General features: G+C 41.3%; 2 protein-coding genes across 2 annotated transcripts; one reads left to right on the top strand and one right to left on the bottom strand.

Annotated features, from left to right (window-relative positions):
- Positions 1 to 325: 325 nt before the first annotated feature.
- Positions 326 to 9993, bottom strand: LOC110530520 (lymphocyte expansion molecule-like). The gene is made up of 11 exons (XM_021613674.2): positions 9893 to 9993; positions 9151 to 9238; positions 8751 to 8912; positions 8242 to 8361; positions 7834 to 7977; positions 5710 to 5853; positions 5088 to 5261; positions 4710 to 4841; positions 4428 to 4573; positions 2593 to 2687; positions 326 to 619 (listed from the first exon to the last, which is right to left on the bottom strand). The coding sequence occupies exons 1-11, from the start codon at positions 9910 to 9912 to the stop codon at positions 573 to 575; spliced, it is 1272 nt and encodes a 423-aa protein (XP_021469349.1). The 5' UTR covers positions 9913 to 9993; the 3' UTR covers positions 326 to 572.
- Positions 9994 to 10234: 241 nt separating this feature from the next.
- On the top strand, positions 10235 to 12532 carry LOC110530521 (leucine rich adaptor protein 1-like). The gene is made up of 2 exons (XM_021613675.2): positions 10235 to 10492; positions 11270 to 12532. Exons 1-2 carry the CDS (start codon positions 10286 to 10288, stop codon positions 11801 to 11803), a joined length of 741 nt encoding a protein of 246 aa, XP_021469350.2. The 5' UTR covers positions 10235 to 10285; the 3' UTR covers positions 11804 to 12532.
- The last annotated feature ends 1980 nt before the right edge of the window (positions 12533 to 14512 follow it).

The raw sequence follows: 14512 nt of genomic DNA, 5'->3' as shown, positions 1-14512 counted from the left end.
CCAACCTCACTGAGCTCGAGCTGTTTTGCAAGGAGGAATGGGAAAAAATTTCAGTCTCTCGATGTGCAAAACTGATAGAGACATACCCCAAGCGACTTACAGCTGTAATCGCAGCAAAAGGTGGCGCTACAAAGTATTAACTTAAAGGGGCTGAATAATTTTGCACGCCCAATTTTTCAGTTTTTGATTTGTTAAAAAAGTTTGAAATATCCAATAAATGTCGTTCCACTTCATGATTGTGTCCCACTTGTTGTTGATACTTCACAAAAAAATACAGTTTTATATATTTATGTTTGAAGCCTGAAATGTGGCAAAAGGTCGCAAAGTTCAAGGGGGCCGAATACTTTCGCAAGGCACTGTAGCTGACGGTATGACCATTTTGGGGTAATTCTTGGCTTAATGTTTTCCCTGTTGCACTTGCTCTCATGTCTTGTTAGAGATTCAGGAGGACTTGAGTACATCCTGGGTATGATCCACTGTAAATATTTACATGTGCATGTCTTCTTCTTATTCAGTCTCCAGTGAAGAGGTCGTAGGGTCCTCGTTTGCTGATGTGGCGACTGAGGAGCACCTCAGTGAAGGTCGGTAAATTGTAGGTACCAGGACACAGACCAGAGTCCTGAACACAGAGAAGGAAACATCAAACACCCATAAGCATCTGTCTGTGTTGTCTCTGTCTGTGTTGCTGCTGGTGAAAACCTAAATGTCCCCCTTATTCCCCAAATAAACTTTGTTCATTCATTCATATATTCCGTTTCCCCTATACAGTTGAAGTCTGAAATGTTTGGTTGGAGTCATTAAAACTCTTTGGTTTGAGTCATTAAAACTTGTTTTTCAACCACTCCACAGTTTCTTGTTAACAAACTATAGTTTTGGCAAGTCGGTTAGGACATCTACTTTGTGCACGACACAAGTCATTTTTCCAACAATTGTTTACAGACAGATTATTTCACTTATAATTCACTGTATCACAATGTCTTCTTCTTCAGTCTCCATTCTCCTCTCAATTATCATGTTAGTCTATCAACTGGCTCCACTGCTCTTTATGGTATTATAAAGCATAAATACCCAAAATGCAACACAATTACAAATCTGAGAGAGGTTCTCTCTACACGTACGATCCATGAAGTTATACTATCACTTCATCTGTCTGTAGGCTCCTAACTGAAACCAGCTGTATGGTCCTGGCCTGGGCCATGTAAATAAATATGCATGAGGCAGAGCTATCTATTAACAATGCTTTTCCTTTTGCTGATTTCCCCCTCTTTTCCCCTTCTCCGTCAGTTAAAGCTGTGTACCAAACTTCCCCTGAGGAGAATTTGAGGAAATTCCTTGTGGATAGTGTATTTTCTGACATGGATATGTTGAGACCTCAACACTTGAGTGTTTATATTTTCTTCAAGAAAAGTAAACTGCCTGTTGAGTTCATTGAGTGTTTTCTTGCGTAATTGCGCAATAAAAGTCTATAAAGCTCCCCACCCAACCCAACTGGTTTTTGTTTGCTAGTCGAGGCCCTTCCAAAAATCATGTGACCCAGGAGGATTTCCTTCCTGGCCCAGTGGCCTCGTTTGTAACACTGTGTTTTTCTGACCCCCGACTCGCCGCATGCAAACCCATACGCCACACTTTGATATCATCATCATCATGGACTCAACAGCTGAAATATATGTTCCTCTATCTATTTAAACAAACATAGATGTGTGTGTGTGTCCTGGTCTGGTCCAGTCAGGTCTAGGACAAACAGATCCTCTCCCTACTGGTGTGAGTCTCTCTGGTTGTGGTTTTATATCCACTTCTCAGCGCCCTTCAATACTTCAAGCCTCAACTGGTTTGGCAGAAAACCAGGGTTACTCCACAAATAACCCACAAACCCATTTTATGATTCATAAATAATAAATCACAGCTAATTTCACTGACAGCTGTAGTAAAACCTAATCTGCTTATAATGGTGGCCTTCAATGACATCCACATCTAGACCCCATTTCTGCTGTTTGTTTCATTTAACGATTTCCCTGAAACTGGAAGGCAGAAGCCGGAGTTGTAAAAAATCAACATAACACTTTCAAAGCCAAATATGAATGGACAGCCTACCTCATGTAACGCTGAACCCTCCTGTCATCAGACTGAATTCCCCTGGAGACTAATATTTCACTATCCCCTGTGGCATTAGTAATCAAATTTTTATATTCACTAACTCTACTATTGACTAACCTCTCAATCTTTGAGGAAATGTTGTGTCAACAAGTTGCTATGCAACTGCAAATAGTGATCTAACTTGTGTTTTCCTCATATCAAATCAGAGAGACTGCTATAAGCCAACTTTGACAGTGAAGGGCAAAACATGTTTCATATTTCAGGCTTGACATGGAATACAAACGTACAAACACTTCTATCTCTGATTGGACTGTGATTTCCTTGGTTTCCCTAGCAGTGAAGGTCATGAAGTTATACTGCCCTCTATAGACCTTCTTCACACATAACAAGTAACTGTGAATCAGGTTACAGGATCTTTCATTTTATTTTCTCAAAAGTGTGTGTGTGTGTGTTAGTGTTGTGTTCAAGATTGAGCTGGTGCTTAAGTCTTTTCTCAACCTGAGGAGTGTAGAGCTGCAACGGCCGAAACCTCCTCTGGCGGCCGATAATAGGACATCCTATGTGGGGGAATGTTGATGGGTTTCAGCCTCTCCCTGGAAAATCAAACTGGGATTTAACATGTTTCAGCATGGGTCTACTGGTCACAGATGATGTCGAGTGTGGTATGATCCGTGAGCCAAAGGTCAACAAATAAGTATAAAAAGTTATAATACTTTGACGAGAGAGATCCATAACTATGTTACATAACATTGCCTATTTTGGTGTGTATAACTCCAATAACAGAAGACTGTTCACAGAAAGTATTCATACCCCCTTATTCCACATTTAGTTGTGTTACAGCCTGAATTCAAAAAGTGTCCTAAATATATTTTTTTCGCACCAATCTACACACAATACCCCATCATGACAAAGTGAAAACATGTTTTTAGATTTTTTAGCAAAGTATTGAAAATGAAATACAGAAATATATCATTTATGTAAGTATTCACACAGCTGAGTCAATACACGTTAAATCACATTTGGCAGTGATTACAGCTGTGAGTCTTTCTGCGTAAGTCTCTAAGAGCTTTTGCACACCTGGATTGTACAATATTTGCACATTATTTAGTCAATCTAGTTGTTGGTCATTGCTAAACAGCCATTTTCAGGTCTTGCCATAGATTTTCAAGCTGATTTAAGTCAAAACTGTAACTAGGCCATTCAGGAACATTGTCATCTTGATAAACAACTCCAATGTATATTTGGCCTTGTTTTTTAGGTTATTGTCCTGTTGAAAGGTGAATTTGTCTCCCACTGTATGTTTGAAAGCAGAGTGAAACAGGTTTTCCTCTAGGATTTTGCATACCCATAACATGATGCAGCCTCCACCATGCTTGAAAATATGAAGAGTGGTACTCTGTGTTGTGTTGGATTTTCCCCAAACATAACGCTTTATATTCAGGACATACAATTCATTTATTTGCCACATTTGCAAAAAGGATGCATGTTTTGGAATATTTTTATTCTGTCATGTAGGTTAGTATTGTGGAGTAACTACAATGTTGTCGATCAATCCTCAGTTTCTCATATCACAGCCACTCTGTAACTGTTGAAAAGTCACCATTGGCCTCATGGTGAAATCCCTGAGCTGTTTCCTTCCTCTCCGGTAACTGAGTTAGGAAGGACGCCTGTATCTTTGTAGTGACTGGGCGTATTGATACATCATCCAAAATGTAATTAATAACTTTACCATACTCAAAGGGATATATATATATATATATTTTTTTTTTTACCAATCTACCAATAGGTGCCCTTCTTTGCAAGGCTTTGGAAAACCTACCTGGTCTTTGTGGTTCAACCTGTGTTTGAAATTCACTGTTTGACTGAGGAACCGTACAGATAATTGTATGTGTGGGCTACCGAGATGAGGTAGTCATCAAAAATCATATTAAACACTATTATTGCACACAGAGTGAGTCAATGCAACTTATGTGACTTGTTAAGCAAATGTTTTACTCTTGAATTTAAGCTTGCCATAAAAAAGGGCTTAAATATTTATTGACTCAAGACATTTCAGCTTTTCATTGCACTTTGACATTATGGGGTATTGTGTGTAGGCCAGTGACACAACATCTTAATTTAAAATGTGGAAAAAGTCAAGGGGTGTGAATACTTACTGATGGCACTGTATTACTGTAGCTTTCCCATCACATTGTTACTAAGCTGATGTGAACTTAAGCTATAAATGATCCTGTGAATGTATCTGAGTTTCATAAATAATACACATCCGTATTAACTAACCTCTTGCCAGCCACAACGTAAAACTAAGCCCTCAGAAGAAAGGTTGACCTTACTGGTTGAAGTTGTCCTTGTGCAGGTCATGTAGATATCTGGGCATGCGGGACTTGAAGACGTAGCGATAGCCAGCATTAACGTTTTTCTTTAGAGTTTTCCTCGTTCGCTTCTTAGCCAGGTTGTAACGGCCCACTCCCACTGTGGTCTGGTTGAGGTGAAGAGAAGTGGGTGTCAAGATAAGATTTAAGGTCTTTCCTCAACTTAAAACAGGTCTATTTGGTCAGTATAAGAAAAAGAAAAGTAAAAACAAGATGAAGATTGATGATGTCAACATCACTCACATAGTTCCCCTGCATCAGCCTCTCGGCCCTCAGGGTGATACGAGGAGAGGAGGAGAGGAAGGGAGGAGGGTTGCGGTTCTCCACTTTGGGCAGACAAACATCTTCATAGAATCCATGACCAGAGTGTCTCTGCTGTTATTGTTTGATGTGAGTTTGAGGTATAAGACTGGAGGTGAGCCAGCTAACTACATCTGATTACTACATCTATGCTGCTAAAAGAGCAGGAACATATTCTGAATATCACTCTAATTGCATGGATATGATCACTTGTAAACTACTTGATATTTTAACTACGTTAGTCTACAATACGCTATAGCAATGTGTTTTCATTGTAGAATACTCATTTACATGAGTCGACTATGACAGGGCTGTACTGACCGCTGGCCGTGGGTACTGGGGCAGGGAACCCAGGTAGATGCGTTCTGTAGGGAGGGAAGGGTACTGCTCTAGGGTGCCAAACTTGCCGTGGTGTCTTTTCTCTGGTCGCAGAACGTCCTCACATAAGACCTTTGCTGGCTTGGCGACCGTAGCCAGATTCAGATTGGCTTTTTTCTAGGGCAGGAAGGAGGCAAAATAACCCAATTATTCAGAAATAGCATGTGAAGTGATGTCCTCAAGGCAAGTAACATTCAAGCAGGGTTTTAGGTTGAAATTCACATCAAACCTGTAGTTTCCTTTTCAACTGCTTTTATCACAATGGAAAGAAAATTATGAAACATAATGTAGTACGAAAAATGATAATTTAATCAGTTCACGATGGAATGGATCAATTATCAATCTTCACAGAGGATCATGATGACATACCATGAGATATCAATTCTCCATTTTGTCTGGCAATTCCTCTACATGCACTTTAACAGCTCTCTTAACACTCAATGGCACTCCCTTCACCCTTTTGAATATGTAATTCTTATAATTGTTCTTAAATATATATTTTTTATTTAACCTTTTATACAGGTTATTCTAATTGAGATCAAATCTAATTGAAGGGCCTAGTTACCGGGGCAGCAAAATATCCACAGGTGATTGGCTTGTCTCGTCGGCCAGTGAAGAGGTCATAGGGACCTCGTTTGCTGATGTGGCGACTAAGGAGCACCTCAGTGAAGGTCGGTAAGTTGTAGGTACCAGGACACAGGCCAGAGTCCTGAACACAGAGAGAAGGAAACATCAAACACCCATAAGCATCTGTCTGTGTTGTCTGTGTTGCTGCTGGTGAAAAACGACATCTCCCCCTTATTCTCCCAATAAACCTTGTTCATTCATTAATATATTCTGTTTCCCCTATACAGTTGAAGTCAGAGGTTTACATACACTTAGGTTGGAGTCATTAAAACTCGTTTTTCAACCACTCCACAAATTTCTTGTTAACAAACTATAGTTTTGGCAAGTCGGTTACGACATCTACTTTGTGCATGACACAAGTCATTTTTCCAACAATTGTTTACAGACAGATTATTTCACTTGTATTTCACTGTATCACAATTCCAGTGGGTCAGAATTTTACAAACACTAAGTTGACTGTGCCTTTAAACAGCTTGGAAAATGTAAATTTTTCCAACAATTGTTTACAGACAGATTATTTCACTGTATCACAATTCCAGTAGGACAGAAGTTTACATACACTAAGTTGACTGTACCTTCAAACAGTTTGGAAAATTCCAGGAAATTATGTCATGGCTTTAGAAGCTTCTCATAGGCTAACTGACATAATTTGAGTCAATTGAAGGTGTACCTGTGGATGTATCTCAAGGCCTACCTTCAAACTCAGTGCCTCTGTGCTTGACATCATGGGAAAATCTAAATAAATCAGCCAAGACCTAAGAAAAAAAATTGTAGACCACCACAAGTCTGGTTCATCCTTGGGAGCAATTTCCAAACGCCTGAATGTACCACGTTCATCTGTACAAACAATAGTTTGCAAGTATAAACACCATGGGACCACGCAGCCGTCATACCGCTCAGGAAGGAGACGCGTTCTGTCTCCTAGAGATGAACGTACTTTGGTGGGAAAAGTGCAAATCAATCCCAGAACAACAATAAATGACCTTGTGAAGATGCTGGAGGAAACAGGTACAAAAGTATCTATATCCACAGTAAAACGAGTCCTATATCGACAGAACCTGAAAGGCCGCTCAGCAAGGAAGAAGGCACTGCTCCAAAACTTCCATAAAAAAGCCAGACTGCGGTTTGCAACTGCACAAGGGGACAAAGATTGTACTTTTTGGAGAAATGTCCTCTGGTCTGATGAAACAAAAATAGAACTGTTTGGCCATAATGACCATCATTATATTGGAGGAAAAAGGGGGAGGCTTGCAAGCCGAAGAACACCATCCCAACCGTGAAGCACGGGGGTGGCAGCAACATGTTGTGGGGGTGCTTTGCTGCAGGAGGGACTGGTGCACTTCACAAAATAGATGGCATCATGAGGGAGGAAAAATATGTGGATATAATGAAGCAACATCTCAAAACATCAGTCAGGAAGTTAAAGCTTGGTTGCAAATTGGTCTTCCAAATGGACAATGACCCCAAGCATACTTCCAAAGTTGTTTGCGAAATGGCTTAAGGACAACAAAGTCACGGTATTGGAGTGGCCATCACAAAGCCCTGACCTCAACCCTATAGAAAATTTGTGGACAGGACTAGAAAAGCGTGTGTGAGCAAGGAGGCCTACAAACCTGACTCAGTTACACCAGCTCTGTCAGGAGGAATGGGACAAAATTCACCCAACTTATTGTGGGAAGCTTGTGGAAGGCTACCCGAAATGTTTGACCCAAGTTAAACAATTTAAAGGCAATGCTACCAAATAGTAATTGAGTGTATGTACACGTCTGACCCACTGGGAATGTGATGAAAGAAATGAAATCTGAAAGAAATCATTCTCTCTACTATTATTCTAACATTTCACATTCTTAAAATAAAGTGGTGATCCTAACTGACCTAAGACAGGGACTTTTTTACTAGGATTAAATGTCAAGAATTGTGAAAAACTGAGTTTAAATGTATTTGGCTAAGGTGTATGTAAACTTCCGACTTCAACTGTATTGGCATATCTGATACATCTGATCTTTTCTCCAATATATACACAGCCAAAAATCACATTCACATTTAAGGACTACTAACTCACCACTATGAGGTCTGGGAAGCGTTCCACTCCAGCACTGAAGTCCATCATGGGACAGGAGCCAATCGGCTTCCTCCTCCTCTCATCCAGCAGCCCAGATGGGATGCCCCCCTTCCCATAAGTCCCTGGGCCTGGAGTAGTTTGCTTCTGTCACATGACAAGGAGAAATTACAATAATACCATTAATCAATTATCTTCTACCCAGTGGAGAAAAAGGAAACCGGTTCCTCTAAAGATTTCTTCCTTCTAGGGATTTTTTCCATGCCACTGTTCTGCTGCTCACTCCTGAGTAGTCTAGGCTGAGTTACTGTAAAGCACTTGACCAATGTTCTAGTACCACAGTGACATACTTGTATGTGAATATCGGTATGTGAGTATTTGTCTCCCTCTAGTGACGGGTTACTGCATTACCTTCATGAAGTCTTTAAACCTCTCCTCCCTGCTGTCACACACTCCTCTCACACTGTACGGCTTCTTACAGAGCTCTGTGAAGTCCTGGATGTCATACCTCCCTGGGCCTACCCTGCTTCTCTAGGTTGTGGAACAGCTTAGCATTAGTTACACTGGAACCTTCCACCAATATAATTATTATGTTTCATCAGTTTAGATCACATTTTATAACACATTCCATTGATTGTTTGGTGGTAATATTAATTTCACACAGCTACATTTGTGTACAGAATCAAAATATAATTAGCCTTCATACTGGCTTCGACTGGAGCTGAAAAGTCCCTAAACTGTTGCCCTCATTACAGAAGCATCAATGCATCTATATAGGACATGACAGACCAAACAAAAATAACAGGGTCTATTTCAGTGTCGGTTCTGTGATGTTGTGAAGTGATAGATGCTGTATGAAACATAAATAATTTCCCAACAGATACAAGTCATCATCATTATGATGGATGCTGCTCCCTCACCAGGAAGCGGTTGGTCAACCATGTGTCTCTATACAGCAGATGGGGCATCTGAGCCTGCTGGGCCATCTCCTGCCCCCTCTTCCATCCTGGTCCCATGGCCCTGCTCTGGGGGCTGAAGTCCCCTGTGTCCACCTCATACCGACCTGGACCCAGGTTACGCTCCTGACACAGACAGAGAGATACACAAACAGGAGTGGAATAAAATAGAATTGAATAGAAAATAAAATATCACTTTATTATTTCAGCTGTAGTTTATTAGTTCAGCTCAACACATGCATTGCACACACACACATTTAGGAGGAGAGTCATGCAAAGCCTTGACACATACTGTATCTTCCAAGTAAATTGTTTTGAGAATCACATCAAATCGAATGAGATACTGTAATGTGCTTTTATTTACCAAGTCACTTATCAGTCTCTTGCAGTGGTTGATCTCTGTGAACGTGCCAATCTTCTTTTTGGATGGGTAGACTCCCGAAACATCAAACCTTATTGAGAAAAAGAAGATTGAAAGAGTTTATGATTGTTATTTATTTGTTGGTATAGACCTACAATGCTATAATAGATATTTACAAGAGGTGTTTACAATCATTGTTGTCATGTTTCATAGGGGTCATTTCATGGAAATATTAAAAACAAAGAACCTTGCAGACTGTGTTCCAAATGGAGCCCCTGTGAACTTTTTGTTGCTCATCTTTGATCATAACCTATTCCCAGGCATTTCCAATCAATTACAGCAAATGTCAGATGGCTATTGTTTACCTGTCCCAGAAGTGACGTCATTGCCAACTCTGACGTCATGTGACATGTAATTAAGTCGTTATCTGGATCCATAATGTAAGCCAGCATAAGCTTGTCAATTGTTTTATTATAGTTGGATATCCTAGACATGTGTTCATAAGTAAATTAAATAAATAAATCTAACAATCGAAAAAAAAATGTATTCGTATGAAATGGCTTTTTAAGTATCAAAACGTATTTTACACATGCTCGCATATTCTGAAGGTGCCCACTATCTCTCAGTTGAGCACGGGTAGGCTACTTGCCGACTGCAGTTCATATTCAGGTTCATATTCACCTAAATTACATTCCTCGTGTTTTTGTGTCAACGAGTGGCTTTGCCTCGGGACATATTAGGTTACCTGTTGTTGGCTGTCCACATCTGTCCGTCTCTGACTGATTGCGTAACAATATCGACGGCCTTTGAGAATAATTAATTAAGCTTTCGACGCATCCAGTTATTTCTCACGTTTTTGCAATGGCTCAACGCTGCATTTGAAACCCGTCAGTGGAAAAGTTTGCTCCAATCTCTCAATGGAATCCTAGTTCATTATGGAGCGTTCAGGAACACAATGTGCACGTGAGGTCTTTTTTTCAAGTTGACTATGCCTGCGGGCAAGCTAACATGTTTTGTGTCACAGGTAACTTGTCGGGGCTGATTTCCAATATACTGTTTGCTTGGATCGTTGCGCGTAAGCCACCCCTAAAGTTCTCTAACAATTCTATATTCAAGTAGGATTTCATAATATTTTATTATGGAAGAAGAGAGTATGTACGACTCATTTCCAGATTTGAAAGAGCTGGAAAATAAAATTGGGATGAAAACTCCGGAGAGCCTGTTGAGGTGGATGCAGGGGGATGCTTCGCTCGGTGCTGAGTGGAGTTCTAATCGTCCGGAGGGGAGAGACAACCGCACCAGCGACAGTCTGACCGACAGGATCAGAAACTTGAAACTGGAGATGGTAAGGATTCCTTTGCAGAATGCAATTATGAATAGTTCTGTACGATTTGATTATACAAACTGTGTGTGTGCATTCATTTATTCTGTTCAGTTGTTCTATGATTGAGTTTATTTTTCAAAGCAATACAAATGCTGAAAATAACTCTCCTGGGACACCGCACTGTGGTCTCCCAGAGGAGAGACAAGGGGCCTCGGACGGTGAAATCGTGGGGGTGGAGGAACAGACCAAATAACTCTCCCACCAGACCATGTTTGGCTGGCATTAGTGACAACCACTTCACCTTTATTAATGACAGTTCTGTCACCACCCCACCCCCCTCACCCAGCTAAGGCCCTCATTCCATTCAAAACATTTTAAGTCTAAATTCCTCTGCTCACTACTGTCATCTCACATTCCCTCCTTCCACAGTGCTGTCTGCGTGCTACAGACGTGCGGATCCGCCAATGCCGTTTCTTGTAATGACACAGGGTTGACACTAGAGGGAGTTGTTAGCCCTCCTGAGAGAACAGGAGAAACTGGGACACCGCACTGTGGTCTCCCAGAGGAGAGACAAGGGGCCTCGGACGGTGAAATCGTGGGGGTGGAGGAACAGACCAAATAACTCTCCCACCAGACCATGTTTGGCTGGCATTAGTGACAACCACTTCACCTTTATTAATGACAGTTCTGTCACCACCCCACCCCCCTCACCCAGCTGAGGCCCTCATTCCATTCAAAACATTTTAAGTCTAAATTCCTCTGCTCACTACTGTCATCTCACATTCCCTCCTTCCACAGTGCTGTCTGCGTGCTACAGACGTGCGGATCCTGCACCAGCTGGTGACGGTGCATGAGGCCATGGAGGCTGTGCGATGGCTGCTTGAGGAGCGTGGCACTCTGGCCAGCAGGGGCAGCAGCCTGACAAGCAGCCAGTGTAGCCTGGCTGAGGGGCCTGGGTCTGGCTTGTCCCCTTGCAGGGAGGGCCTGAGTCTGGCCCTAACTAGCTGGCAGAGTCCTCTAAATGATGCCAATGAAGAACCAGAAGAGTTGAAAGTACCAGATAGCATCTCTGGGGACAGCTACTTCCATATGCTCGCCAATGCCGTTTCTTGTAATGACACAGGGTTGACACTAGAGGGAGTTGTTAGCCCTCCTGAGAGAACAGGAGAAACTGGGACACCGCACTGTGGTCTCCCAGAGGAGAGACAAGGGGCCTCGGCCGGTGAAATCGTGGGGGTGGAGGAACAGACCATTCCCCGTTGTGAGGTTCTGTTGAGGTATGACACTCAGTGGTGCTGGGTGGAGTCTCAAGACGATGTGACTTTTCTCTGACGTTATAAGTGCAATTCAAAAGATGCTTTATGACATGAAACCTTCCCTCTTCGCCTACCAAAATTAGATGCAATGGTGCCAGTTGGACATGAAGTGCCGTCCTGGACTAGGTGCGACATTTAAGTTGACATTAAAGTGTCCATGGTGGACTGGATGAATGCTAGTAGCATTGTTCTCTAGAGGAGCAAAATCAAGGCGTACTCATATTTTGATTTAGCTACTTTGGTTTGTCAGTTGTTGCCCTTTTGCTTTTCAATGAGTCACCGTTGCCCCTTTCAACCTAGAAGTAAATCAGATCGATGTCAATCATGTTCTCACTATCACGTTTTGCTAGAGAAAGCTTATATGGGGCGGCAGGTAGCCTAGTGGTTAGAGTGTTGGACTGGTAACCAAAAGGTTGCAAGATCAAATCTCCGAGCTGACAAGGTAAAAATCTGTCGTTCTGCCCCTGAACAAAGCAGTTCTGTTCCTAGGCCATCATTGAAAATAAGAATTTGTTCTTAACTGATTTGCCTAGTTAAATGAAGGTTCAACATTTTTTTTATAGCGGGCTCAACAGAAAATGCATTGACGTTCTGACATCATAAATGGACGCAGACATTGGACTTCTAAAAAGGCCATTAAGCCCATCACAACTCCAGTGTGATACTATAATGAACCCTTATCTTTTGGATGCAAATGTGTTACTCAGAATATTATTCTGTTGAATAAAATAAAAATACAATTTTTTGCCCAACCATACAGTCTCCAGCTGCACATTTTCATATAATAGGCCAAAGAATGCATATCAAGACAGCGCGCAGACCTTTGTGTGCACGGTTCCTGTCCGTTGGAAGTTGGTGAGCCCGACATTGTCCAGCAGCTTGATGGGCTGATGACGTGTGAGAATGCCAGCTATGTCGGGAGATAACAACAGTAACCTAATGCTGTTAAACAATTATAGGACTGTGACCAGAACCAGGACTTAAGTCCCAGATACACATTATTTTAAAAACAATTATCACAACAATACAATGGTAATAGGACAAAGTTATTTTAATGCAGTGTTAAGAGGAACAATCCAACAGAGGACCACAAGAAATAGAAACTAAACACCTGTCAATAAGCATTTGTAGATTTGGAAGTCTAGTCTGGCAGGAAACATGTAGAAAAAGACAATACATTGCTTATGCTCAAATGCTATGCACTAGAGGTCGACCAATTATGATTTCTCAACGCCGATATCGATTATTGGAGGACCAAAAATAGCCGATAGCGATTAATTGGCCGATTTTTATTTATAAAAATGACAATACTGAATGAACACTTATTTTAACTTAGTATAATACATCAATAAAATCAATTTAGCCTCAAATAAATAACGAAACATGTTCAATTTGGTTTAAATAATGCAAAGTGTTGGAGAAGAAAGTAAAAGCGCAATGTGCCATGTAAGAAAGCTAACGTTTAAGTTCCTTGCTCAGAACATGAGAACATATGAAAGCTGGTGGTTCCTTTTAACACTTCAATACTCCCAGGTAAGAAGTTTTAGGTTGTAGTTATTATAGTACTATTTCTCTCTATACCATTTGTATTTCATTAATCTTTGACTATTGGATGTTCTTATAGGCACTTTAGTATTGCCAGTGTAACAGTATAGCTTCCGTCCCTCTCCTCGCCCCTACCTGGGCTCGAACCAGGAACACAACGACAACAGCTACCCTCGAAGCAGCGTTACCCTTGCAGAGCAAGGGGAACAACTACTCCATGTCTCAGAGCGAGTGACGTTTGAAACGCAATTAGCGCGCACCCCGCTAACTAGCTAGCCATTTCACATCACATCGTTACACCAGCCTGATCTCGGGAGTTGATAGGCTTGAAGTCATAAACAGCGCAATGCTTGAAGCGTTATGAAGAACTGCTGGCAAAACGCACGAAAGTGCTGTTTGAAAGAATGCTTATGAGCCTGCTGCTGCCAACCATCGCTCAGTCACACTGCTCTATCAAATCAGACTTAAATATAACACAATAACACAGAATAACACAGAGCCGTAGGTCATTAATATGGTCGAATCCGGAAACTCTCGAAAACTAGACATTTATTAATTCAGTGAAATACGGAACCATTCCATATTTTATCTAACGGGTGGCATCAGGTCTAAATATTCCTGTTACATTGCACAAAAGTCAATGTTATGTCATAATTACGTAAAATTCTGGCAAATTAGTTCGCAATGAGCCAGGCGGCCTAAACTGTTGCATATACCCTGACTCTGTGTGCAATGAACGCAAGAGAAATGACAATTTCACCTGGTTAATATTGCCTGCTAACCTGGATTTCTTTTAGTTAATATGCAGGTTTAAAAATATATATTTGTGTATTGATTTTAAGAAAGGCATTGGTGTTTATGGGTAGGTATACGTTGGAGCAACGACAGTCCTTTTTCACGAATGCGCACTGCATCGATTATATGCAACGCAGGACACGCTAGATAAACTAGTAATATCATCAACCATGTGTAGTTATAACTAGTGATTATGATTGATTAAGTTCAATGCTAGCTAGCAACTTACCTTGGATTCTTACTGAATTCACGTAACAGGCGGGCTCCTTGCGAAGCAGGTGGTTAGAGCGTTGGACTAGTTAACCGTAAGGTTGCAAGATTGAATCCCTGAGCTGACAAGGTAAAAATGTGTCGTTCTGCCCCTGAACAAGGCAGTTAACCCACC

This window comes from Oncorhynchus mykiss, chromosome 8 (assembly GCF_013265735.2).
Source record: "Oncorhynchus mykiss isolate Arlee chromosome 8, USDA_OmykA_1.1, whole genome shotgun sequence".
Classification (NCBI taxonomy): Eukaryota; Metazoa; Chordata; class Actinopteri; order Salmoniformes; family Salmonidae; genus Oncorhynchus; species Oncorhynchus mykiss.
This window is presented reverse-complemented; position numbering and strand designations above follow the sequence as displayed.

Coding starts and splice junctions, on each gene's coding strand:
- LOC110530520 (XM_021613674.2), bottom strand. CDS start 9,912: ATGTGGACAGCCAACAACAG. Junction 5,262..5,709: donor GTGGATATTTTGCTGCCCCG/GTAACTAGGCCC, acceptor TTCCTGCCCTAG/AAAAAAGCCAATCTGAATCT. Junction 2,688..4,427: donor CACAAGGACAACTTCAACCA/GTAAGGTCAACC, acceptor TTGATTTTCCAG/GGAGAGGCTGAAACCCATCA.
- LOC110530521 (XM_021613675.2), top strand. CDS start 10,286: ATGGAAGAAGAGAGTATGTACGACTCATTTCCAGATTTGAAAGAGCTG. Junction 10,493..11,269: donor GAAACTTGAAACTGGAGATG/GTAAGGATTCCT, acceptor CTCCTTCCACAG/TGCTGTCTGCGTGCTACAGA.